The sequence below is a fragment of the Macaca mulatta genome, chromosome 17 (genome assembly GCF_049350105.2).
Source record: "Macaca mulatta isolate MMU2019108-1 chromosome 17, T2T-MMU8v2.0, whole genome shotgun sequence".
Lineage (NCBI taxonomy): Eukaryota > Metazoa > Chordata > Mammalia > Primates > Cercopithecidae > Macaca > Macaca mulatta.
In genome coordinates this window covers 95,836,717-95,864,436 of record NC_133422.1, presented here as the reverse complement: position 1 = coordinate 95,864,436, position 27,720 = coordinate 95,836,717, and the positions used below count along the sequence as shown (strand labels likewise).

The 27,720-nt window shown below is 38.6% G+C and overlaps 1 protein-coding gene across 2 annotated transcripts in view; it reads left to right on the top strand.

The window, feature by feature from the left end:
- The window catches only part of NALCN (sodium leak channel, non-selective), a 354,786-nt gene that overhangs the window by 218,320 nt on the left and 108,746 nt on the right, over positions 1-27,720 (top strand). For both annotated transcript variants that reach the window (XM_028837268.2, XM_028837267.2), the window contains exon 15: positions 15,015-15,089. In XM_028837268.2, coding sequence (XP_028693101.1) covers positions 15,015-15,089 — 75 coding nt within the window. The remainder of the gene's footprint in view (positions 1-15,014; positions 15,090-27,720) is intronic.

Sequence of the window (27,720 nt, the reverse complement as noted above, 5' to 3'; positions counted from 1 at the left end):
AAATTGAAATAATTTGTTCTTTTATTCACACTTTTTTAAAAGTCTGTAAAGCAATTGAGAATTCAGACGTCTACATGTTAACGAGAACAGTTTGGTCAATGTGGTGTCGTACAAGACTATGAAATTGGAGTCCAAAAATCCAGATTCAGGTTCTAGCTCTGCTGGTCACTCGATATCTGATTTCTGAAGAAGCAGATAACTTCCCTGACCTCTCTGTTGTTTGTATCGGAAAGTGAGGATAATCATTCACAGTACACCCGCTTTCCAAGGTTGTCATGTATCTGTGAGTTAACCCTGTATTTCTGAGGATGTTTTAGAGCTCCAAAACAACCCCTTTAAGTGTAGATAAGACGGTTTGTGCATGTAAAGCCATATATTAATAAATGTTAAATTTATATTATGTTCAGATATTTTTAATTTTTACAAGTAAAGTACCATTTATTAGGGTATCATTTATGCCACTTCCTGAATTAATTTCCACTCTTCCTTCTTTCTTTCCTTATACCTCTTCTCCCAGGCAATGACTATGATAATTTTAATATTAATTCCTTTTCCAATTTTTGAAACATATTTCACTAAATGTAACATTCTGACATTCATAAGAAGACTCAGTTTGTGTAACACTAAAGAGAAAACAAACTATACACATAGAGGATAAGGTGCATCCCTACTTCAGAGTTTCTAAAAGGTGAAAGAAAATGTGCATCTTAAAATCAATGGAATGCACAGGTTTCCCACACATATATGCATCCATTCAAAATATAGTATTTAGGGCCAGCACGGTGGCTCACTCCTGTAATCCCAGCACTTTGGGAGGCTGAGGTAGGTGGATCGCCTGAGGTCAGGAGTTAAAGATCAGCCTGGCCGACATGGTGAAACCCTATCTCTACTAAAAATACAAAACATTAGCCAGGTATGGTGGTGGGCACCTGTAATCCCAGCTACTCAGGAGACTGAGGCAGCAGAATCACTTGAACCTGGGAGGTGGGGGTTGCAGTGAGCTGAGATCATGCTATTGCGCCCCAACCTGGGCAACAAGAGTGAAACTCCGTCTCAAAAAAATATATATATACACACACACACACACACATATATATATACACATACACATATATACATATAATATATACATATAATATGTGTATATATGTATATGTGTGTATATGTGTATATATGTATATAATATGTGTATATATGTATATATGTGTGTATATATGTGTATATATATGTGTGTATATATATGTATACCTATAGTATTTTAAACTTGAGCTTAACATCTAAAAACATTTTATACCCAAAATTGTGAAGATTAATATTAAGTTTTCTTAGTTTGCAAAGCACTGTTCCAGTCAACTGATGGCCATCCCTGGGGGAGTGGTCTGGTAATACGTATTTATCTCCCTGTAAGCCCATGCTGGGGCCAAGTTACATATGATCTTGTGTTTCCCTCCTTATCAATTATTTGTAGCAGCAATTTTTAGAATAAATGGTATCAAACTCAACATATATTCTGCAGTTAAGTTTTTCACCAGATATTTTTTTCTGAGATCTTTTTATCTTACTACACATGAAGCTAATTTGGTCATCATTATAGAGAGCCGTATAGTACTTCACAGACTCTGAATATGCCATATTTGTTTATCAGTTCCCTTTCTGATGGATATTTAGGCTGTTTTCCAAGGTTGTGCTTTTATAATGCTGAAATACACGTATGTATTGTGCCCACTTATGTGCATTTCTCTAGGATATATGTCCAAAAGTAGAATGCTTAGGTCTTACGTACTGCCCAAATTGCTCTTATACCAGGGGCCTGCAAGCCCAGATACCAAATCCAGCCCGCCACCTGCATGATACAACCTGTGAGCTGAAAAGGGTTTCTATAATTTAATGATTATACAAGTACCCGCATAATATCAGTGTTGCCTCATGACCCTCAACATCTAAAATGTTTACTGTCTGGACCTTTGAGAAAGCACTGTGGATTCCTGCTGTATAGGTAAATAGTGCTAATTTACCCTCCCAAGTGCAATAGTTGAGAATTCCCATGTTCTTACACTCTCGCTTAGACGTCGCATTGTTTGACATGTGAGGTTTCGGCGATCTTATGAGTAAACAGTGGTATCAATTGGGCTTGCATTTTTGCATGTCTATAATTATTAACAAGGGAGCACCTCTTACTATGGTTATTGACCATCTTTGTTTTGTGACTCACTCCATCATTTGCTTTACCTATTTTCCTAAAAACTAATTTGTCTTAACTCATTTATTGGATATTAATCTCTTGACTATTACCTGTTCGCAAATATCCTCTCCTAGGCAGTATTTTGTCTTCCAGTTTGTCTGTGATGTCTTTTGACAGTCTATATATTTTTATTTCATTTTTAGTTAATGAATAATAATTGTATATATAACAGTCCTCCTTTGTCCCCGAGGGAAACGTTCTCAGATTCCCAGTAGATACCTGAAACCACGGATAGTACAGCATCCTATATATACTATGCTTTTCTTATATATACATAGCTTTAATAAAGTTTAATTTATAAATTAGGCATAGTAAGAGATTAACAATAATAACAAAATAGAACAGTTATGACAATATACTGTAATAAAAGTTATGTGAATACTCATTCTCTCTCTGTCTCCATCTCTCTATCCTTTTCAAAGTGTCTTAATATTTTCATGCTGTGGCTGACCACAGGTAACTGAAATTAGAGAAAGTGAGATAGTGGAGAAGGGGGGCCTACTGTATCTATGGGGTACCACGTGATGTCTGGATACAGTACACATTGTAGAATGATGAAATTAGGTCAAAACTATTGATTTTTCACTAACGGTCTGTATTTCTTTTGAGCTCATGCTTAAGAAATTCTTTCCCACCTGAGGTAATACAAATATTATCCTATATCTTCTAATTGTTTATAATTTTTGTTTTTCCATCTTTAAGTCTTTAGCTCATCTCTACTTTTTAGATATAGCGTAAGCTAGATGAAATATACTGTTTAAATAAAACTCAAATCAATTTTCTCAAACAGATTTATATGAGAAACTACAAGCTTTAGTATATTTTATTTATCTAATTATGAAGTCTAAAACAAAAAAAGTAAACTATTCAAACTTTTACATTTACAAGTTATTTTTAAATGATATATAATTAATTGAATAAAAGGATTACTATATAACTAAATTAAAACAAAGAATATCACTTCTATACTACCAAAAAAAGTCTAATACTGAAGTCACTTCCCCAGTTCACAAAAAATTTTGCTTAAAACATGATCAGCAGTTGTTTTCCTTTTCCTTTATACCCTTAGACTAACAGTTACTGTAATGAGCTTTATCAAGTGAGTTCAATTTGATTTGATACAGTTTTACTGAACCTCTACTACCAAGTGCAGGTACTAACCTATGTTCTGGCCAAAGTGGGAAAGAGTTTAATTCGTGTCCTCTTAGGGTCTACAAATAATTGGAAATTAGCAATAATGAACACAGACAGGCTAACCAACAAACAAATAAAACCTGTGGCTCAAACTCCTAAAGATGTAAATGATAAGAGAGGCATATATACATTGCTACTTGCTATGTGATCAATAGTAAACATCTTGTTCCCAATCTCGCTTATGTGAAATATCAGAAGTAGTGGCAGTAAAACAGCTGGAGATAGTCTATGGACTAACATATTAATACACACGTGAGGGTGACAGGTCTGTGTTATATGCACATTGCATGCCCCTAAAAACTAAACTTCACAAGTTAAAATCTCTATTCAATAAACCTATCTTTAGAGCTGAACTTACCTTAAAATGAGCATTTTTGTTTAATTGTATGTTTCTTTTTACAAAATACTACAAAGCATTTTAACCCAAATGGGTGAGAAGGGGAAAAAAAGGAGTCTATGTAAACATACAAGCTCTGATTTGTCTTTTGTTCACACTGAACAGTGGTGCCATACAACTTGGTGAGTTCCTGATTTAGTCTTCTTAGGGACAGGCATGTGCCAAGCAGCGAAAAACAAAATGTGTGGTTGCAGCTTGTTCTGGAATAAAGAACAGCAGGCTATTTCATCACCCCTCGGGGCACCAATTTGTCAGCCCACAGTGAAAATCAAGCTTAAGTATATAGCAAATGCATATTCATAACCACCATGTATTGTCCCTTTCAAATATCTCTCTCTTCCGCCAGGTATGTATTCTGTATTTCTGTCCTGACTGATTGCAGTTTATCGAATGCTTGTTAAATGCATCCTTTTCCCCACCCTTGCCAATGATTTGGGGATAAGAACTATTGAAGACCTAACAAGTTGAAAGACTCCATTTTTCCTGCAATGTTTTTCTGTCTATTACTGTTTCAGAGGAAAGCCTGGTGATGTGAATACTGAAAAGAGAGAAAATGTAATTAAGTGTTCATTGTGGGTAGTCTCTTTGTCACCTTTGAAGTGCTGAAATTAACACAGCAATCTCTTGATTTTGCCTCCGTAGTGGCAGCTTGCTGAGAATAGTCATATTTTGCTGACAGAAATGGGCATTCCAAAGCGTAAATTAAATAAGTATATTTTATAGAATTCATTTAAAAGTGCATCTGTGCTGAACGCATCTCATTTTATACTGCTCTGATTACATTTGGCTTTTTGTTGACCCATATAAAAAGTGAAATTGTTTCATACTACAGGCTGCAAGACAGCTTAGGATAGGGTGATTATAAATGGTGAAAAGGAAAAGAAAAACGCAAGATTGTGGGACATCGATTCCTGCTGTGTTTCTATTGTATATTTGAAAGTAATTTAAAGATAGAAATTATTAATGAAGTTTACAGCAAAGAAATAAATAAGATTAAAGGTGAAATTTCAGCTAAAGGGCCATCTTTAAGCTATATAAAAGGAAAAAAATCATAAATTAAACTTTATAAAAAGTAAAGATGAAAAGGGAAAGCTATATCGTGTAAGGTCATGGCTATCTACAGAGTCAGAGAGAATGTAAAATAGGGTATGTTGCCACAGGGAGAGAAATTTTCAACCAGAAAACCCATTGTGAACGACAAGGCTGCTCTCTTGCAAAAATAAATCATACTTTTCAGCTATTTGAATCATACTTATCCAAAAGTCTTATTCTGAGAGAATGAGAACTACATTATGTTGGATAAAATGATTTGTGTCACAAACAAAATTGGAAGAAATAATTATACTTGTAAATGCAACTATTTCAGTAATTTATTGAATTTGACTGCAATTTATCGTAGGTAAATAGAAAAATAAATATGTATCTGTGGTTAAATGTATAAAACTTAAATATAGCAAATAACTACCACACCATTAACGGAGGTGAATCTGGGTTGTTGCAGAGGAGGAAAAGGAGGTATTAGAGAAAGAGGAGAGTCGTAAGGCATATTAGAGATACCAAACACCTGTGAGACCCTGGTCCAGGCACCAGATTGAACCTAGAAAATTATGTTTTTGAAATCCACTAAGCTGAAAGGTCAAAACTCTATTATGTCATTCATAAATATTCTGAGAGAGATTTCCCAGGCTTCAGCAGGCCTGATAACGTGGCATTTTCCACACTGAATGCGTTGTCAGTGCTAAACATCTCTTAGCAAAGGGCATTGTAATCTGAGGGAACTAGTAAAGAATTAGATATCGAATATATTGTTATTCTCCACTTTTTCATTGACATCACTGATTCATAATGTATCAATATCGATCATAAAATTAAAAGGTGGATACATACATCAGTTGTGTATTACACAATAGAACAAATACTATGTTGCATATTAATATGATCAAATGCTATAGACCTGTTAAAAGTGCCGAGTAGTAAATGCATTAAAAAATAGGTATTTGACTTTTTTATAGCATTGTACAAACTAAACACCACTGTGTTGAAAGCATATGTGTACTTAGCAGAGTTCAAGAGGAAATGAAAGGTGATGTCATTAGCCTTTTCCCCCTGAAGTTATATTGCTAAAAAAGTAGGGACAGAGGATGTCCTGTTGCATTATAAATTGAAATATCAGGCCAGGCGTGGTGGCTCCCCCTATAATCCCAGCACTATGGGAGGCTGAGGTGGGTGAATCACCTGAGGTTGGGAGTTCCAGACCAGCCTGATCAACATGGTAAAACCCTGTGTCTACTAAACACACAAAAATTAGCCTGATGTGGTAGTGGGCACCTGTAATCCCAGCTACTTCGGAGGCTGAGGCAGGGGAATCGCTTGAACCCAGGAGGTAGAGGTTGCAGTGAGCTGAGATCTCACCACTGCACTCCAGACTGGGTGAGAGAGACTCTGCCTCAATAAATAAATAAATAGAAATATCACATAAATCTAAATATTAAATAATGCAAAGCAAATTAGTTGCATAATTTAGAACAGTCAAAGTGCAAAGGTAAAAGTGTTTCATACATATGATGACACTCTTGTGATTCAATGTGGCAAGTCCTGTAAAATTTCATTATTACATCAATACCATTTTAATATAAACCTGTAAATCACATTTAGTGGCTATAGAAAAACCTTTGGGCACAGCAACATGTGGCAGTGTCGGTAAACATTAACTGAAAGTAACATGCAGACATCGCTGTAATGGGTTCCGATTGCTAATGAGCATTACCTCAGCTTTCTGCAAAAATAGAACAAATGAGAACACTCAGAACTGAAAAATGGTGCTTCCTTTCAGAATGAGGGCTTGTCACCCATTCCCTTGACTTTCTATACCATGTGATGGCAAGTGTCTGACACCCAGGACAACTTGCTCTTCCAGTCCAAATCCACGTTGCACTGGGTCTGTAGGAAAATACTGTATCATTGACAACATAAATGAAATATGATGGACACCAAGCTGCCATTCTTCCTTCACTTCTACCTCTTTTTCACAGTGGTTGTTGTCACCATATTAGAGTCTGTGAGAAAAGAACTGCAAAGTCGTTCTCACCTCCTGGCAATCAGTTACAGACTCACCCTGCACCTCCTGAATCTTCTGTTTCCATTGCAAAGACACGGCCAAAGCCTTGGGCCAGACTTTAGTCATCTTTCACCCTGAGTACCAGTTGCCACCTTATCACAGTGTCTTACAGGCCAGGGACAGGGAGATGAGGATCAATCTCAAAGTCTACCTTCAAATAGGGCTTCAGGGGCAAACCCAAGCCCCCTACCACACACACACATTTTGAACCGGTCTCTGTTTTGAACGTTTGTGCTTTTGTCACCCCGTTGTCACATTAATTGAAATAATGATGCCTAAACAAAGATATTTGCTGAATAAAATTAGGTTTATGCTACTTTCCAGCTAACTTCAAACTTCATTATTCTTAAATTTGCTGCCAACCCCCTCCCCAAGAGTTTGTTCTCAATTCTGTAAGTTTGGGCCTTACTATTGCAAAGTCCCACAACGTTTTCCCGGAGAAGCCAAAGCTCTGCCTTTAGGAGTCTTGCCTTCTCCCATCCGCAGCCAATATCAAAGGCATCTGCCATGAGGAGCCAGTGCAGCTGGCATGCCATGACTCTGTCTGTCCTTCTGCTCTGAGGGTGGCCTTTCTCTCTTTCCCCCAAGGAAAAAGTATAAAATATACTGGTTTCTTGTTTAACCAAGGTAAGAAAACACATGTCTAATAACCTTTTGTCAAACTGTACTTACCCCTGTCTAGTGACTATTTCAGTGAGCCAGTTTATTTTTTGTTGTTGTTGTTTGTTTTTAGTTTTTGGAGACAGGGACTTGCTCTGTCACCCAGGCTAGAGTGCAGTGGCACATTCACAGTTCACTGCAGCCTTGACCTCCCAGGCTCAAGAAATCCTCCCACCTCAGCCTCCTCTTAAGTAGCTAGGACCACAGGCATGCACCATCACACCTGACTGATTTTTTTTTTTTAATGAGAGATGGGGTTGCCCAGGCTTGTCTCAAATTCCTGTGGTCAAGCAATTCTGCCTCAGCTTCCCAAACTGCTGGGATTACAGGCATGAGCCACCACACCCAGCTGAGCCAGTTTTAAATGGCTGCATTACATGCATTAAAAATGAAAACACACAAAAAAACCCAGAACTTTTTTTTTCTTTCTTTTTTTTTTTCGGAGACAGAGTCTTTCTCTGTCACCAGGCTGGAGTGCAGTGGCGCGATCCTGGCTTACTGCAACCTCTGACTCCCTGATTCAAGTGATTCTCCTGCCTCAGCCTCCCAACCTCAGAACTTTTAAAAGGAAAAATTTAGCAGAAAGAAACTGATGTCATCACTTTGTGACTATTCCAGCCTCCCTCTCTTATCCATGACCTCTGTGGCACTCAAGACGCCTGCCCATACTGCCTTCCTCTCCAGCCTCCAAGCCCTCTGCCTGGAAGCCAGACTCTGGCCAGACTCACCAGGCCCTGACCATGCCACCTGGAATGCCTTTCTCACAGCTCTTTTCCCAAAATCAGCCATCTCCGTGGCCTCTGCGTGGCTTTGGAGAGCATCCTTGGGTCTCTGTCATTGTCTCACAATCTTCAATAAGTAGTGTTCAGAAAATGCCCCCCTGGCCCATGTGGCCAGATGGACTCTCCAAGTCTAAATGCTTCAAAATGGTACAGAACTACATGTGTGAATTCGGACGGGGCTTCATTTCTGGTCCTCCTCCTTCACACTTGCGTGGCCGCCCTTCCCCTCTACGCTCCAATTTTCTTTCACATTTCTGCTTTCTGAGAAGAAATAGGACTGATTTCTGGGATGGAGCATAAGACAGAGAAAGCCCTGGAGAGAGAGAGACAAAGCCTGTTTCCGTGGGAGATGCCCACACACCTCACTTGGGGGCATCGGCAGTGTTGGTACCCACCCAGGTGTGTTTTGACATCCAAGACTTGACCCTAATTCTTCTTGGAACTTGATGGGGAAAGAACCTTGCTGGGGCCCCACATGGTCCTGGGGCAGCCTGGGCAGAGTTGGGCAGCTACCTGAGAGTTCTAGGTGGAGAGGCCCAGAAGATCCCACAAGAACAAGTCTCCATTAGTTCCAAGTGGAATGGCAGCGCTTTCTAAGTTTCCCTGAGAGTTGAGAGCTAATACATCTGTTGTGGGAACAGCAGCCCGAGCCAAAGACCATGTGGTGGCCAGGCACGGTGACTCACACCTGTAATCCTAGCACTTTGGAAGGCCAAGATCCAAGGATCTCATGAGCTCAGGAGTTCGTGACCAGCCTGGTCAACATGGTGAAACCTTGTCTCTACAAAAAATACAAAAAAAAAAAAATGTAGCCAGGCGTGGTGGTAGGTGCCTGTAGTCCCAGCTACTTGGGAGGCTGAGATGGGAGGATCGCTTGAACCCAGGAGGTGGAGGCTGCAGTGAGTTGAGATCGCACTACTGCACTCCAGCCTACGTGACAAAGTGAGACCCTGTCTCAACAAAAAAGACCAGTCAGAGAGTATAGTGAATTAAGTGGGCCTCCCCAAAAGATATGACCATGGCTTAATCCACAGAACCTATGAACATGACCTCGTTGGAAAAAGGGTCTTTGCAGATGTAATTAAATTAAGGATCTTGTGATGAGATCATCCGGGATTATCTGGGTCCGCCCTAAGTCCAATGACAAGTGTCCTTGTAAGAGACAGAAGAGCACAAGACACAGAGAGAAAGCCTTGTGCAGATAAAGGCCAAGTGACTGGTGTTACAAAGCCACAAGCCAAGGGACAGTGGAGGCCACCAGTAGCTGGAAGAGACAAGGAACCATTCTCTCCCATGGTCTTTGGAGAGAGTGTGGTCTTGCCGACAACTCAATTTTGGACTCTGGCCTCCAGAATTGTGATCAAATAAATGTCGGTTGTTTGAAGCCACCAACTCCGTGCACTGTGTTCCAGTACTCTAGGAAGCACATACAGAGGACATCAGTGGGAATCAGAGCTCTTAGCTTTGGGAGCTGAGATGGTGGCCAAGTCAGCAGAGAGAAAACCCCAAACCCCCAATACAGCCTCATCAGTTCCCCCGATGGGGGATGGAGGACACATTACCCAGCTTGTTGTGGGTAACCTTGATCTTAAACTACCCCTAACAAGAAAAGAAGCATTCATTCAAATGTAACTGAGCTTGAAAGGACTGAATTGAATTGATGTAGCAAGATGATGTTTCCAGCCACCAACAGAAATGGAGGGATTGTGCACCAAATTCAACTCGTTTGTAGAAAAACCAAGACATTTATTTTAGCTTTGCATAACTAATTTTGTGTCTGTATATTTTCAGACATTGTATAGCTATACTACACGTCAGGGTTGCTCGAGGAGAATTAAATGAAAAGAAAAACCTGCAATTTGTTGAGCTATTATTAAATATTTTACAAACGAGGGCACCAGAACTCACTGTGGGCCAGCAGTTGCCACGTGGCTTATAGCTGGCAGAGCCTGTTTGCTACCTGAGCTCTGTGACTCCAAGCACAGTGCTCTCTTCTATGTTTGCTTAATTCAATGATAAACATCATTTCTGTGAGTGCAATATTGTATTTATGTTCCTGACCAGGCAGTGCCTCATACATCCATGGAGTCCAATCAACTGTTTGTCGAATTTAATCGAATAACATAGCCTTGCCGTCCTTAAGTAGCCTGCCATCTGTCCGGTTTGGGGGATATAATTAAAAATGAAATCTGCCAACCCATGAAACCTCTCCTTAAAGGTAGAGGAGAGAAAGCCCAGTTTTATTATTGAATAAGCACTAACACAGGCTGCAATGCACATCACTGGCAATCTGTTAAAGAGATCACAGAGGCAGAAAATACCTCCCTCTTTTATATCACCACTTTCCATACGTGTTCTCAAAATAGAAATAACTAGTCCTCAAGTAAGAAGACTTGACAGCACCACTTGTTAAATATAGTTTATCCTAAATTCACCTGGTAACTGGGGTGGCCATCTGTGGGAGCTGATTGCCTTTATCCAAAGGAAAATTAAAACTTCTCATATTTCTGTGACAAGTAGGTAAGTTTACAACTTGGAGCCAGATGTCTAAACTCCCACCCTCCATGGAGAAGGAGAGATGGAGGCTCTGTCTTCCTTGATGTTTACGTTACTTCAAGGAGACAGCCCTCAAGGAAAACATTCTTTTAGGTTGTAGAACTGGTGAGAAGCTTATTTGGCTTTTAAAAGTATTTATATACATCTCAAACGGAAAGGGAAAGAATTTGCAATTCCAAGTCTTATAAAGGAAATGCTCTAAGAAAAGGGAGGCGAACAGGATCCCTTCCGACCTCCCTTTTTATAGATTCGTGTTTGCACTTTCACTAGAGAGATAGGAAACCCGATTAAATTAGGACGGAGCAATGCCTGCTCCAGTGCGCAGGGGTGAAAGAAAGGGTATAAGATATCCCCTCCTGCAGAAGGAAACCAGCAGGTGAACATCTCAGAATTCGGCGTGAGAAATCAAGGCAAGGGAAGGTAGACTCTGCCTCTGATATTACTTTCTGTCATCAAGGTTTTGGGAAATGGGCTGAACATGGAGTGAACTTTAAAATGTCCAGTTTGGAATCATGTCTAGTTCAGAATAAGCCTGATGCCCAGTTACCAGTGGTGTACTAGTCATGGTGATGTTAATAAAAACCCTCCAGTCTAGATCATTCTGTATCTTCTTCAAGCTCTGATAAGACTCCAAAGGGCATGGCTGTTGAAAAGAAGGGTGCTGGCATTTGTCCCAAGCCAGGCATGTCCCATCATAATTTAATCATGTTGATATACTCATTAAAATTGAAAAAGAGCTAGCCATTAACTTCTGCATAACTTCTCTAGCACTGGCTGAGTTATCTCAACTTTCTGACCTTCATGCTTAACCACCTAATATTAACAAATGAGAATAATTCATTAAGAAGATAACTGAAATGAAAAATATAAGTTAGAAATGAAAAAGATGATCAAGTGAATGTGGGACTTTAGAAAATTCAAAGTTGAAGAGGGACTAGAAAGTAAAATATTTTTTAAAATTATACTATTTTGTTGTTTTATTTACCTGTTCTAAACGAAGCATACATTTTTTAAAAATCAGAAAATCATAAAATGTTTAGAAAAAGGAAAAAATGTATTACTCCAATACACAAAAGCAAGTACCATTAATATTTCTAAAGTACCTCCTTCAAGCATTTTCTCTATTACTCCATTATATGCATAGTTATGCTTCTACCATTTATATACTCTTATTTACTATTATAATGTAAGTGTTTTCAACACCATAAAAATTCCTTCTAATAGAAGAAAATACCTAGGAATCCAACTTACAAGGGATGTGAAGGACCTCTTCAAGGAGAACTAAAAACCACTGCTCAATGAAATAAAAGAGGACACAAACAAATGGAAGAACATTCCATGCTCATGGATAGGAAGAATGAATCAATATCATGAAAAAATATAGGAAGAATGAATTAATATCATGAAACAAATGGAAGAACATTCCATGCTCATGGATAGGAAGAATGAATCAATATCGTGAAAAAAAGGTAATTTATAGATTCAATGCCACTCCCATTAAGCTACCAATGACTTTCTTCACAGAATAGGAAAAAACTACTTTAAAGTTCATACGGAACCAAAAAAGAGCATGCATTGCCAAGACAATCCCAAACCAAAAGAACAAAACTGGAGGCATCACACTACCTGACTTCAAACTACACTACAAGGCTACAGAAACCAAAACAGCATGGTACTGGTACCAAAACAGATATATAGACCAATGGAACAGAACAGAGCCCTCAGACATAATACCACACATCTACAGCCATCTGATCTTTGACAAACCTGACAAAAACAAGAAATGGGGAAAGGATTCCCTATTTAATAAATGGTGCTGGGAAAACTGGCTAGCTATATGTAGAAAGCTGAAACTGGATCCCTTCATTACACCTTATACAAAAATTAATTCAAGATGGATTAGAGACTTAAATGTTAGACCTAAAACCATAAAAACCCTAGAAGAGAACCTAGGCAATACCATTCAGGACATAGGCATGGGCAAGGACTTCATGTCTGAAACACCAAAAACAATGGCAACAAAAGCCAAAATTGACAAATGGGATCTAATTAAACTAAAGAGCTTCTGCACAGCAAAAGAAACTACCATCAGAGTGAACAGGCAACCTACAGAATGGGAGAAAATTTTTGCAATCTACTCATCTGACAAAGGGCTAATATCCAGAACCTGCAAATAACTCAAACACATTTACAAGAAAAAAACAAACAACCCCATCAAAAAGTGGGCAAAGGATATGAACAGACACGTCTGAAAAGAAGACATTTTTGCAGCCAACAGACACATGAAAAAATGCTCATCATCACTAGCCATCAGAAAAATACAAATCAAAACCATAATGAGATACCATCTCACACCAGTTAGAATGGCGATCATTAAAAAGTCAGGAAACAACAGGTGCTGGAGAGGATGTGGAGAAACAGGAACACTTTTACACTGTTGGTGGGACCGTAAACTAGTTTAACCATTGTGGAAGACAGTGTGGTGATTCCTCAAGGATCTAGAACTAGAAATACCATTTGACCCAGCCATCCCATTACTGGGTATATACCCAAAGGATTATAAATCATGCTACTATAAAGACACATGCACACGTGTGTTTATTGTGGCACTACTCAAAATAGCAAAGACTTGGAACCAACCCAAATGTCCATCAGTGACAGACTGGATTAAGAAAATGTGGCAGATATACATCATGGAATACTATGCAGCCGTAGAAAAGGATGAGTTCATGTGCTTTGTAGGGACATGGATGTGGCCGGAAACCATCATTCTGAGCAAACTATCTCAAGAACAGAAAACCAAACAATGCATGTTCTCACTCATAGGTGGGGATTGAACAACGAGAACACTTGGACACAGGAAGGGGAACATCACACACCGGGGCCTGTTGTGGGGTGGGGGAGGGGGGAGGGATAGCATTAGGAGATACACATAATGTAAATGACGAGTTAATGGGTGCAGTACACCAATATGGCACATGTATACATATGTAACAAACCTGCATGTTGTGCACATGTACCCTAGAACTTAAAGTATAATTTAAAAAATAAAAATAAATGGAAACGACTATGTTAAAAAAAAATTCGCTAGTGTATTAGTTATCTATTGCTATGTAATAAATTACCCACACATTAGAAGCCTACCAGTAAATAGATGTTTATTATCTCAATGAGTTTCTTAAATTTGGGAATCTGAGACAGGCTTAGCTGGGTGTTTCTAGTGCAAAGTGTTAAGAGGTTGCAGTTGAGATGTTGCCTACAGCTGCAGTCACCTTGAAGTTTCACTAGGACTGGAGTGGCTGTTTCCAAAATGGGTCACTCCAGTGGCTGTTGGCAGGAGGCCTCAGTTCCTCACCACGTGGACCTCTCCAAAGGGCTGCTTGAGCATCCTCACAACATAGCACCTACTTCCATCAGAGCAGGTGATCTAGGAGAGACCAAGGGTAAAGACACAGTGTCTTTTATTGCCTAGCCTCATAAGTCACACACAATCATTTCTGCAGCCTGCTGATGACACAGGCCAGCCATATTCAGTGTGGAAGGTGACGACACAAAGGCATGAACCAGGAGTCTAGAACAACGCTAGAGGCTATCTTGCAGAGTAGCTACCACAATGGGAATTTATAATGGCTGCATGTATCTTACCACATAAATCTCTATAACTGTATTGACTATTCATGCACGATTGGATGTTATTTCTAATATTTCCTTATTACAAACGACCCTCTAATAAGCACCTGTGTATATTAAGCTTTTCATCAATAGTTCAGATCACTTTTTTAGAAAATAATCTCAGAAGTGGGATTGTTGAGTTCCAAAAAATCTTAATTTCCTTTTTAAGTAAGTTGGCTTCATAAAGCAAATTAGCATTTTATATTATTTCAATGAACATATGCATTTCATGTATTTGTGATAAATACCTTGAAATGTCTATGCAATGGTTCATAACTGCATGTTTATCTTTCATTTAATGAATTCTATATTCAATATATTTTAGGTAGCTATATTATATATGTAACATTTTGATACTTATGGCATGTGCATTGTTATTTCACCATTTTATAGATCCTCCTGAGTTTGTTTGTTGCTGTTATTTTGGACAACTTAGAACTTGATGAAGACCTAAAGAAGCTTAAACAAGTAAGTAACATATGGGAGTTTTTTTTAAAAAATGCAAAAAAAAAACAGGGGCAAACCATTTACTTATAGGCAATATTAAAAGTTTGAGCTTCAAAGTAAAAATAAAATTTAATAAGTTAAGGCTATCCAAGGTGGTAAAATGGTGTTAAGTTTAACTTCTATCTAATACTAACAAGGGAAACTTTCTGTTACTCTGTAAATATCCTAGGAATTGTTTTATTATTTTTGAATAACAGTAAGATGGGCAGAGTATGGTCAATTGGATTTGGAGACTGTTCTCCTTCTGCCATTAAATGAAGGTTGTTTGGAAATGAGATACCTTAAGGCCATATTGCCATTTTGCATAATTATATGTAATACCCCTTATCATAATCATAAAAACATTACAATCAACCTGCCTGGTCTCTAGACACTAAAGGAGAATTTAGTCTGGGTGCCCTTAGTGATTATAAGAAACAGAGGAGAATAAATGATGAAATGTGGGCCCAGTTATGTATGAAAACAGACAGGATGTCATCATGGTGAAAAGTATACCCCAAAAAATGAAACTAGAAATAGGTGAATGTTATGTTCTTAATGGCAGGAGAATTACAGGTATAGTCAATCATTCCCATAGTTTCTGTGGCATGGAGGATATTTGGCTTGAATATTTGGCTCTATCAAAGAGTGCAGACCCTTTGAGAAGAAGAGCTCGCAAGAGAGTGGGACAATGAGTGGAATGTTCTTGTATCACCCTCCCCAACACTGAGAGAATAGTTGAGATGTTAACTACCAAACTCTACCCAACTGTTAGAATGTTGACAGAACCACAGCTGTTATAACGTTGACAGAACCATGGCTCTTAAACTTTCTATTCGGAATTATAAGCAGGCCCTCCATGTTCAGAATTTTCCAAAGCTCTCTATTTTTAACAAAGCAAAAAGTATAACCTATTTAAGTTTTTTTAATCTATCTCATGATCAGGTTAGGCATTTCATTGTATCACTCTTATCTTCAAAGCCTATGCTTTTAACAGAGGCTATCAATAAGGGAAAAAAATAAAACATTGTTACAAAGATTCCTACTCGGAGCACACCAAGAAAGGTTTTGAGTTCTTTACCATCCTACAGCTACCCAGGCAAATGGGCATCTTCCCGGCTCTGCTGGAGATAAAGATTTCTTCCATGTCTCTTCACTCTGTGGCAGCAGTGATAGGTTCTTCAAATAAGAGTTGGGACATCCCTTTAGGCCATCAATGAAAATACTTTGTGTGGCTTCTAGTTGCAGAAAAAATATCTAATAGGTGAGTTCAAAATTGTAATTAGACATGACCAATAAAATCTGCTGCTGTAGAACCACTTTAGTCCATGCTTTACAAATCTGGTATTTAGCTGTAGCCTTTCCTTCATGCCGTGTTTATTATGCACAGATATGTACTATCCTCACAGAGTACGTTACAATATGTATTCTATAGATAAAATTTAAAATAACCAATTTATTTCTAGCTAGTGCTACTGCCAGGTTCCATATGCTTTTAAATAACCATATAACTCCGGCCCACATTTGTAAAATAATTTTTCTGCTGAAAAGCAACAAAATAAATGTGTATGTAGCAATTTTTTCAGGATTATGAATTCAAACCTATGGATATTTTGCAGTGTTAATTTTTTCAACATTTTAACTTATTTTTATATACACGTATATGTGTAGCCTACTTACATTGGTTGTCATCTATATATCTAATGGTCACAATAGGCATTTCATATCTGACCCGAAGTAAAAAAACCAACAATAATTCTTCCTGGACTATAAAGTTTTAATAAACTATATGGCTCTTCACTTTGAATAAATGTCATTATTTATAAAAATGGCTTTTAATCACTTGCTAGATATTAGTGAAGCTTTGTGTTTCTGGAAATTCTGTATATCAGAATGGGTTATCCAATTGCACTAGCCTACAATTTGGACCATTACTCTGGGTATTTGGGCATTGAAAACTCCAATCATAACACAGCAATTTCATTTTTGTTAGTACTTTTTACACTGTTCTTTATTCATGGTTGGACTGAAACTATGTAGCTATTAAATTCTTCTATTAATTTCATACTTGAAACTCATTGAACCTGAAATTCATTAGAGCAAATATTATTAAACTAAGTTAAAGTGTTCCTGGTTGACTTTCTCTCATTGTTGTATGATTATGTTTTGTGTTTTCACTAGTTTTTAACAGCTGTGTCATTTTTTATGCCCCTGATTTTTCTTATTTTCAGTGATCTTGGCCTTTAAAGTAGGGCTCATTTGCATATTTTTAAGAACACACATTCATGTGAGTGCACTTTCATATATACGCATAGTAAGGTGGATACCTCAAACTTTAGACTGTCTTTTACAGATTCTTTTAAAAAGCAGTAAAATTGTTACCCTAAATATTTGTTTCAGTTGTCCATGTACAAATCCAGTCCTTAAGATTTAAACTTACATGCTCTATTTTTACTATTCCCAGATAGAGAGTAGAGTGGAGGAAATGTTCAAAAAAGTGTTTGATTTTCTTAATGTTTCATGTTTCAGAAAGCCCTATGCATTCCAAATTCCATCTTTGCTCCATTCAAACTTTTTGCTTCTTTTACCATTTCTGCCAGTCTGTAGATTCTCATAGCTATGGTGACATTGGTTGAATCCTTGCTCAGTATCAAGTGTTTTATGTTTTCACCTATTTTTCAAAACAACCCATTCAATGCAGGTATTATTATTATGTCCATCTTACAGATGAGGAAACTAAGACACAGAGAGGTTAAGTAACTTGCTCAACGTTGCACAGCCAACAAATGTCAGAGCTAGAATTTGAACCTAGGCAGTTTGGACCGAAAGCCCATACTCTTAACCTCTAAACTGTATTGATTCAAACTAAAACTATATAAAGGCCAAACATGAGTCATGCATACTGTTGAGATTCATAGGACTATGAACTATTTGTTTATAAATAATGATGTTGTAGATAACAAAGGCATCATCATATTCACCAAGTAACTATTAGAATGAAGGACAGTTTCTGAGGAATAGCAGTAAATGCAGCAACCCAGTCATTAAAACTATCCAGATTAGTTCTTTGTTTCCTCTCAGAACCCAGAGGATCGAATCAGAGCCATGGGAGTTACAGCCTTGCTGCATGATGGCAAACACCACTCAAGGTGCCATTTCTCAATGATCTTCTTGGAATGATGATCCTCCTCAGACACCTACATAACAGGCTTAGCATAGCAACATTTTAGTGACTTTAATGTCTTTTAGTATCGATATGTTTTTAACTGTGTTAATATATAAAAGTTGGTTCATAGATTTTTTTCAATAATAATAAAAGCCAGTGGCAGTTACCTCTAAAATGGGGGTATTGCCCAGGTGCAGTGGCTCACGCCTGTAATCCCAGCACTTTGGGAGGCCGAGTTGGGCAGATCACCAGGTCAGGAGATCGAGGCCATCCTTGCTAACACGGTGAAACCCCGTCTCTACTAAAAATTCAAAAAACAAAAAAATTAGCCGGGCATGGTGGTGGCGCCTGTAGTCCCAGCTACTCGGGAGGCTGAGGCAAGAGAATGGCGTGAACCTGGGAGGCAGAGCTTGCAGTAAGTCGAGATCGCACCACTGCACTCCAGCCTGGGTGGCAGAGTGAGACTCCATCTCAAATAATAACAATAATAATAATAATAAATGAGGTTGTTAACATGCAGCACTCAGTAGGGCTCAACAGAGGAAGAGGAAGTGGCCCTCGTGTTGGGGAGAGGAGAGGCTGCCCTTAAGCTAAAGGTGTGAGATGGTGGTAGAAAGTGAAAAGGTACTAGTGAAGAAATTATAATGGAAAAACACCAGATATGAAATAGAGTATGAATATAACACAGGGATAAAGGTGCAGGAATGTGGCCAAATCCAGAGTTAAGAATGTGAGACATCAGTGGCCAAAAGTCAAAGCCCACCATGGCCTTCCCCTCAGAAGCTCCCTGAGGGCAGGCATGGGCTGCATGATGGATTGTCGGTGGGCCTGTGTTCTCCTGAAGGAGAAGCACGGCACTGTATGTCTTTTCCCATTATTTTTCTGTGCAACCTCTGTGTGCATCAGAGGTAGTTTCTAGCCAAGGACTGCTGAGCTCTAGGGATCCTCAGGAAAAGCTATGGTGTCATTTTTAATACTTCAGAAAGCTGGAAGAGAATTGTGCATTTACCTAATATAAGCCCGCACCTGCTAAATAAAATGTCAAGTTTAATACTTTTAGCTGGAAATCTGAAAATTCTAAGTGGCAGCACAGTTTCCTTAATACTATAGTTCTGCAGTGTTTTCATATATACTTTCCTTTAAGCAAATTTGTTTAAAGCTACAATGAATTTCTTATTGCTTAATCAAGGCATCTTGGCAGGAAAAATGTTTAGGTTTTAGAATCCAGGGGAGAAAATAAAAGGGCTTTTTGGACACAAATTTTGAGAGGCTCTTATGTGTTTATTCCCATCACCCCCTCTCCAAGATATCACCAGTGTGTGCCATGATGGTCACCTCTATGGCTTTTCCTTTGTCACTTCTCGCAATTGTGTTCCAAAAACTCACATCAATCATGTAACCATATGAAATTCCTCTATTGCCTTCCCTGTGTGTTATATATAGGACACAACTGTTTCCTAATAGCAATAGGGCAGCGTAATCTTTTCATAGCTGCCATCATTTACATGACCCCCATATTGAATTACATAGAAACCATATTTCTCTTTTCAGCATCCCCAAAAGCCAATACAGAGACCTGGGAAAAAAATATATATATGTGTGTGTGTGTGTATATATATTATTACATATATGTAATATATGTAACATATATGTATATATCATACATTAAATACAAAAAATGTTGTAATTTTGTATTACATATATGTAATAACTATACATATATGTATATATTAAATATAAAATTATATATAAGTAATACATGACATAAATTATATAATGTGTGCTATATATGCATAACATAAAAATTATATTTTTATATTTAATATTTATACATATATATATAAAACATTGTTTCTGCATGACATTTAAAAATTGATTAAAAATGAGAGATTGTCTGTGGATGTGTGATTGTGGTAAGCTGAGGAGATTCCTGATAAATCAGTTGGTATAGAGGCTACAACACAACCCTTGACCTAAAACTTCTCTGAACAGTAAGAGCTGATGACTATGAAGCTCAAGTGATGCAGGAATAACACTGGAGAATGTAGACAGAGTTTTGCAAGGTTTGAATATGAAGATAATTCTTGCAGCTTTAATGATTTTTGCAAATTCAGTGCAAGACAGATATAAAGGGTTTCTTTTAAGCAGTATAAAATTCATTAAACTTTGAGGGAAGAAAAACCCATGGAAAAGCCTGAGGGGAAGAAGCATTGAAAAGGGAAGTATAGACAGTCTGTTTAGAATAAATTCAGAGCTATGAAACTGAAAATGGTTTCCCCAGCTCTGTATCCAGTCTCACTTAAATCCTGGTTGCAATTTGATGATGCTTGGTCTTTGCTAGAGTCCGCTGCATAGTGGTGGGTAGATACTATTTATTAAGAAGCTTTCCTCTCTTATTGACTGTGATTTTTTTTAAAACAAAAACCATAAATATCTTATATTCTCTTTTGTTAAAGTATGATCTCCAGGGGAATGTTTCTGTTTAGCCTTAAGCTGCGTGATCGTTGATTTTATGTGTCACCTTGACTGGGCTAACAGATGCCCAGATAGCTGGTAAAACGTTGTTTCTGGGTGCCTCTGTCGGGTGGTTCTGGAAAGATTTGCATTTGAACTGGTAGACTGAGTAAAGCAGACCCTCTTCCCCAATTTCGTCAAGCTACTTCCAAAGCTTTGAGGGCCCAGATAGAACAAAAAGGTGGAGGAAGACTGAATTTGCTGTCTATCTCATTGCCTGCACCATGTAAACAACCTTCTCCTGCCCTCAGGAAGCCTGGTTCTTAGGCCTTCAAACTGTTGCCCTGGCTTCCAGAGGTCTCCAGCTTGAAGATGGTAGATGGTGGGACTTATCAGCCTCCATCATTACATGAGCCAATACCTTACAATCAATCATGATGTATATTTTATTGGCCCCGTTTCTCTGGAGAATCTTGCCTAACACACCCTGAAGCTCTCATTTGTGTCTCCATTTTGTCACCTATATTGAGTTCATTCCAGATTGAGGGTGGTAGCAAGTGACAGGGATGCTGCTGGAAGATGCCATTCAGCTGAGCACTGGTTGCATCTCCTGGTGTTAGTTGAATCTTCAATCTTCTCTGCATTTTGTCAGCCTCTCATGAATGAACTCAAACTTATGTAACTTTAAAAGACTGACATAGCTGCTACAGGAGCAAATGCTATCTATTGAGAACTGCCTTGTGTAGGCTACTTTATGTTAAATTATCACATTTAATCCTAAATATTAAAGACATGGCAACTAACATTCAGGGGAGTGAATTTCTTGCCCAAGTCCACGCACTTCATATGTGCCTGAGTCAGGGCCACAAAGGCTGTCTAACACTAAACCAATGTCCTTGCTGAAAGAGGCCACACTGCCTGCAGAGAACCACCTCCTTCATTTATAATGAAAAGCATATCTAGCTAGGTGTGGATTAGATGAGATGCTTGTCCATTTTTTACATCAGCATATTTTCTCCCTGTGGGTATTCAAAGAAGAAGCCAAATTATATTCAGACTATAGCTTAGTGAGCCAAGAATCAGGATAGAAAGGGAGGGAAGAAAGGTTGTGTGATTCAGATACATAGATGATGGTTTGATAGGTGCAGCAAACCACCATGGCACATGTAAGCCTATGTAAGAAACCTGCACATTCTGCACATGTATCCCGGTATTTAAAGTAAAATCTAAAAATAAATAAATAAAAATATTTTTTAAAATGCATAATAGCATAGGCTAAGATAGGCTGAGATCATCTGAGATATCTCTTTTACAGTTGAGATATTAGTGACCCAGAAACTAAATCTATTCATTCTGTGAAACTGGGGTCTGGACACTCATCTACTATCCTATAGATATTGTGTCGGGGCTAGGGACATGTGATAGTCAGGACACTGTTTCTACCCTCAAAAATAACTCATGAACCAGTGGCAGAAAGAGACAAGTAAACAGGCAGTTTGGGTTCAGTGGTGATCATTATAAGGATAATGTTTTGGAAGCACACAGAAAACATCTAAAGCAGACTGAAATCAGGGACATTTTCTCACAAGCAGGTGCAGACTGAAATCTGGAGGTTGAGTAGTGCTAGTCCAGGTGAAGAGGATTGGAGGAAGATGGCATGAAGAAGGGTACTGAAGACCAGGGGAACTGCAGACTCTTTCTTAGTTGGGAAAAAAACAGAGTGGCTTTGTGAACACTAAGAGTTTGCTGTGGCTAATGTGTAGAGCAAGAGAGAAAACTGTGGGCTGGAAAAATAAGCAGAGACCAGCACAGGAAATGCTTGAGCAGCACTAAGCATCTTGATATTATTCTGATGGCATTTATGCACAGGGTGTCATAATTGTACCTACATTTTGGTGTCAGTATGAAATGAAATGGAGGGCACCTAGACTGGAGATGGAAGAATCAGTTCTTGAGGCAAGTGGTGATGGCAGCTTGAACAAAAGGAAATCGGAATGAGAGAATATTGGAAGTGGTGGAGGACAGAGAAGAGGATTTAGTGACAAATTGGATATAGGAAGGGAGAAAAACCAGGACGCAGGGATGTCACCCAGATTTCTAGATTTCTTTAAGTGCACTGATACAGAAGAAATACAAGAGAAAGAAGAAATGAGAGTTTTATTTATTTGGGGTTTTTTTCGGGGGAAGAAGATTGGTCATATTTTCCCTGAGAGGCCTGGGAAATATCTATGAGACAATGTCTATGGAGAGATATAAAGTTTAAAGTTTAGGTAGAATATCTAGGCTGAAATAGATACTGAAAAGGAGCAAAATCAACATGCAGATGGTAACTTAAGCCTTTAGTGAGCATGAACTTACCAAGGGAAGGATGGTTCCCTAAGGGGTAATAAATAAATGGTATAAACCAGTGAGGAGGAGCCAAAATGTGTATTATCATACCTAAGTCACAGCACAAGAGGTAAAAGGAAAGAATAGGTTTGTCATCAAAATCAAAAGGTGAAAGAGTTTCAAGAGAGAGGCTTGTTCAACAATCTCAAAGACTTCAGAGAGGTCAAAAAAACAGTCACCATGGAAAGCGATCCCATTTACAGTAGCATGAAAAAGAATAAAATACTTAGGAATAAACTTAACCAAGCAGGCAAAAGACACATACCCTGAAAACTATAAAATACTGAGGAAAGAACTTAAAGAAGCCACAAATAAAGGTGAATTCTGACTTACAATGAGTCTACTTAACAATTTTTCTTTAGACAGAGTCTCAACCTGTTCCTTAGGCTGGAGTGCAGTAGCATGATCTTCTGCTCACTGCAACCTCTGCCTCCCAGGTTCAAGTGATTCTCCTGCCTCAGCCTCCCAAGTAACTCGGGTTACAGGCATGCACCACCAAACCCAACTAATTTTTGTATTTTCGGTAGAGACAGGGTTTCATCATGTTGGCCAGGCTGGTCTTGAACTCCTGACCTCAAGTGATTCACCTGCCTCAGCCTCCCAAAGTGCTGGGATTGTAGGCGTGAACCACCTAACCCAGCAACTTACAATTTTCTGATTTTTATGACGGTGCAAAACAGATACACACTCAGTATGCTCCTCAACTAATGATGGAATTACATCCAGAAACACTCATGGTAAATTGAAAATATCATAAGTCAGAAAAATGCACTTTTAACTTACAGTATTTTCAACTGTTAATGAGTTTATCCAGATGAAACCCCATCGTAAGTTGAGGAACATCCACAAGTGAAAATACATTCTGTGTTGAAGGACTGGAAGACTTAATATTGTTAAAATGTTAATACCACCCAAAGTAATCTACAGATTCAATGCAATCCTTCTCAAAAATCCAATGGCATTTTTTGCAGATATAGAAATCTTAAAATTCATATAAAATCCCAAGGGATACCAAATAGCCAAAACAATTCTGAAAAAGGAAAACAAACTTGAAGACATCATACTTCCTTATTTCAAAACATATTACAAAGAAACAGTAATCAAAACAGTATGATACTGGCATAAAGACACACATATAGACCAGTGGAACAGAATAGAGAGGCCACACATAAACTCTCATATATATAGTCAAATAATCTTCAACAGTGGTGTCAAGACCACACTGTGGGGAAAGGACAGTCTCTTCAACAAATGGTGTTGAAAAATTGGATAGCCACACACAAAAGAATGAAGTTTGGCCCTTACCTTGTATCACATATAAAAATTAACTCAAAATGGTTTAAGGACCTTAACAAAAGATCTAAAACCATAAAGCTCCTAGAAGAAAACAAGGCAAAAGCTTCACGACATTGGAATTGTCAGTGATTTATTGGATATGGCCAGACAGCAAAAGCAAAAATAGGGGACTGCATTAAGCTTAAAAACACTTGTACATCAAAGGAAACAATCAGTAGAGTGAAAAGCCAACGTATGGGATTGTAGAAAATATTTCCAAATCTCATGTCTGATAAGGAGTTAATATTGACAATATGAAAGAGCTCCTATAGCTCAACAACAAAAATACAAATAATCTATTTTAAAAATAGGTAAAGTGCTTAAATTGACATTTATCTAAAGAAGATACACAAATGGCCAAGTAGATGAAAAGACGTTTAACATCACTAATCATTAGAGAAATGCAAATAGAAACCACAATGAGGTATCACTTTATACCTATTAGGATGGCCACTATCAAAAAAACTGTTTGGCAAGAATGTGAAAAAATTGCAACATTTGTACATTGTTCATGAGAATATAAAATGGTGCTGCTGCTGTGGAAAACAGTATGGCAGTTCCTCAAAAAATTAAACATAGCATTGTCATATGATATAATACACTTCTGGGTATGTATATCCAAAAGAAATGAAAATAGAATCTCAGAGATACTTGCACATACATGTTCATTGTAGTATTTTTCACAATAATCAGAAGGTGGAAGCAACCGTAGTATCCACCAGTGGATGAACAGATAAACAAAATGTGGTATCTACACACAATGAAATATCATTCAGCCTTAAAAATGAATAAAACTGACACATGATACACATGGATGAACCTTGAGGACATTATGCTAAGTGAAATAAGCCAGTCACAAAAAGACAAACTGTGTATGATTTCTCTTTATATGAGTTTATCTAAAGTAGTCAAATTCAGAGAAACAGAAGACAGAATGATAGTTGCCAGGGGCTGGGGAGAGGAGGAAGAGGGATCTGTTGTTCAATGGGTACAGAGTTTCCATTTTGAAAGATGAAAAAGTTCTGGAGATCTGTTGTACAACAATGTCACTATTTAACACTACTGAACTGTACACTTAAAATGATTAAGATGGGGCTGGGCATGGTGGCTCATGCCTGTAATCCCAAAACTTTGGGAGGCCAAGGTAGGTGGATTGCTTGAACCCAGGAGTGTGAGATCAGCCTGGACAACATGGTGGCACCCTGTCTCTACTAAAAATACAAAAAATTAGCCTAGCTGGACATGGTGGTGCATACCTGTGACACCTAAGTAGTCATAGCTACTTAGGTGGCTGAGGTGAAAGGTTTGCTTGAGCCCAAGAGATCAAGGCTTCAGTGAACTCTGATCATGCCACTACATTTCAGCCTGGGCAACAGAGTGAGACCCTGTCTCAAATAACAGCATCAACCACAACAAAAATGATCAAGATGGCAAAATTTATGTTATATGTTTTTTGCCACAATTAATTTCTTTTCTTTAAAACTGGTCACCATATTAACAACAAGGAGGTGGTTAGTGATAGCAATAAGAGCAAGCTCAGGGCCTTTGATGACACAGAGCTGGGTTGCAGGGGATAGGAAATCAGTGACGGGTAAGGAAGTGAAGGTGGATCACCAACCTTTTCCTCAAACTCCTCATGCTGTTTCCACCACCTGGTTGCTGACTGATTCTTAATTTTGTTAGATATGTTAACACCATTTGCTTCAGTGCTACCCAACCTTTTCCCATTGTGATACGCATAGAGAATATTTGTACAACACACTGAAGTCAGTAGGTAGGAAGCACAAGCAGCTGGAAATATCAGATATCAAGGATGCCTGCTGCTCCAGGGAACAGCTGCCCAGGAGCTAGAGGACCATACCCTGAAGAACCTATAAATAAGTAGTGGCTGAGAGTTGGAAAACTCTGCATGTCACTCAAACCTGTTGATGCTGCCTAACTCCACGTGAAGCCATTCTTTCAATCTTTGGGTCAGAGATGACTCTTTTGATGTCAGTTTATTATTGCCCATAACTTTTCATGATGTAAATCTCAAAAGATAATTTTAAAGAGCATTTGATCTGGATCTGCTATTTCTGAAATAGCTACTTTTACAATAAATTCTTACTTTTATAATAAATGTTAGGCTTTTTATAATAAATTCTCTGTCACACTAAGATATGAACAGCAATAAAATTGGTTTGAAGAAATGAAATGGCTAAGACTGAGAACAGTTTAGATCAAGGTTTAAGCCAAGAAGTCACAACAGAGGCTCAAAAGTTGGGAATATCAATTATCAGCATAAAAACAACAGCCTGGGAATCTAGAAGTCAATCAAAAAGTGGAAATATGGGAGGCCAATGTGGGAGGATCACTTGAGCCCAGAAGTTGGAGACCAACTTGGGCAATATAGTGAGGCCCCATCTCTACAAAAAAATAAAATAAAAACTATTGCAGTGTGGTGGTCCATGGCCTGTGGTCCCAGCTGCTTGTGAGGCTGAGGTAGGAGAATCACCTGAGCCCGGGAGGTCAAGGCTCCTGTGAGCTGTGATTGTGCCACTGCATTCCAGCCTGGGCAACAGAGAAAGACCCTGTCCCCCTGAACCCCCCAAAAAAAGATAAAGATAGAAACAGTCAACTGGATTTTTACAGTCAAATAAGTAAAAGTGGGAGATTCAGAAGTCAGTTCAAAACAGGAGAAGTACCTGTTAGAATTGATGTCCTCCTGACATGAGTGGAATTGTGTCCCTTAAATAGATACATGGAAGTCCTACCCCTCAGTCCCTGTGAATGTAACTTGATTGGAAATAGGGTCTTTGTAGATGCAGTCAAGTTAAGATGAGGTCTTTAGGGTGGACCCTAGTCCAATATTACTGGTGTCTCATAAAAAGAGAAGAGACACACACACAGAGGGAGAGCACCGTGTGATGATGGAGCAACAGACCGGAGTGATGTGGTCCACAAGGAACACCCAGGATTGCTGGGTCCATCACCAAGATCCATCACCAGCAGTTGGAAAAGCCCCGTGGAGTAGACCCCCCTCAGAGCCTCCAGAATGAGCTTGTCTTGCTGACATCTTGATCTCAGACTTCCAGCCCCCAGAAATGTGAGACAATACATTTCTATTGTTTTGAGCCACCCAGTTTTTTGGAACTTTGTGGCAGCGGCCCTAGACAACTAACACACCTCCAGAGCCTTGTTCTCTGGACTCAAGAAGAAACGATCCCTTCTAAAGCTGGCAAGTAGCCTGGCTGAGAGCGTGGGGCAGCAGGGAACAATGGACATACCCTT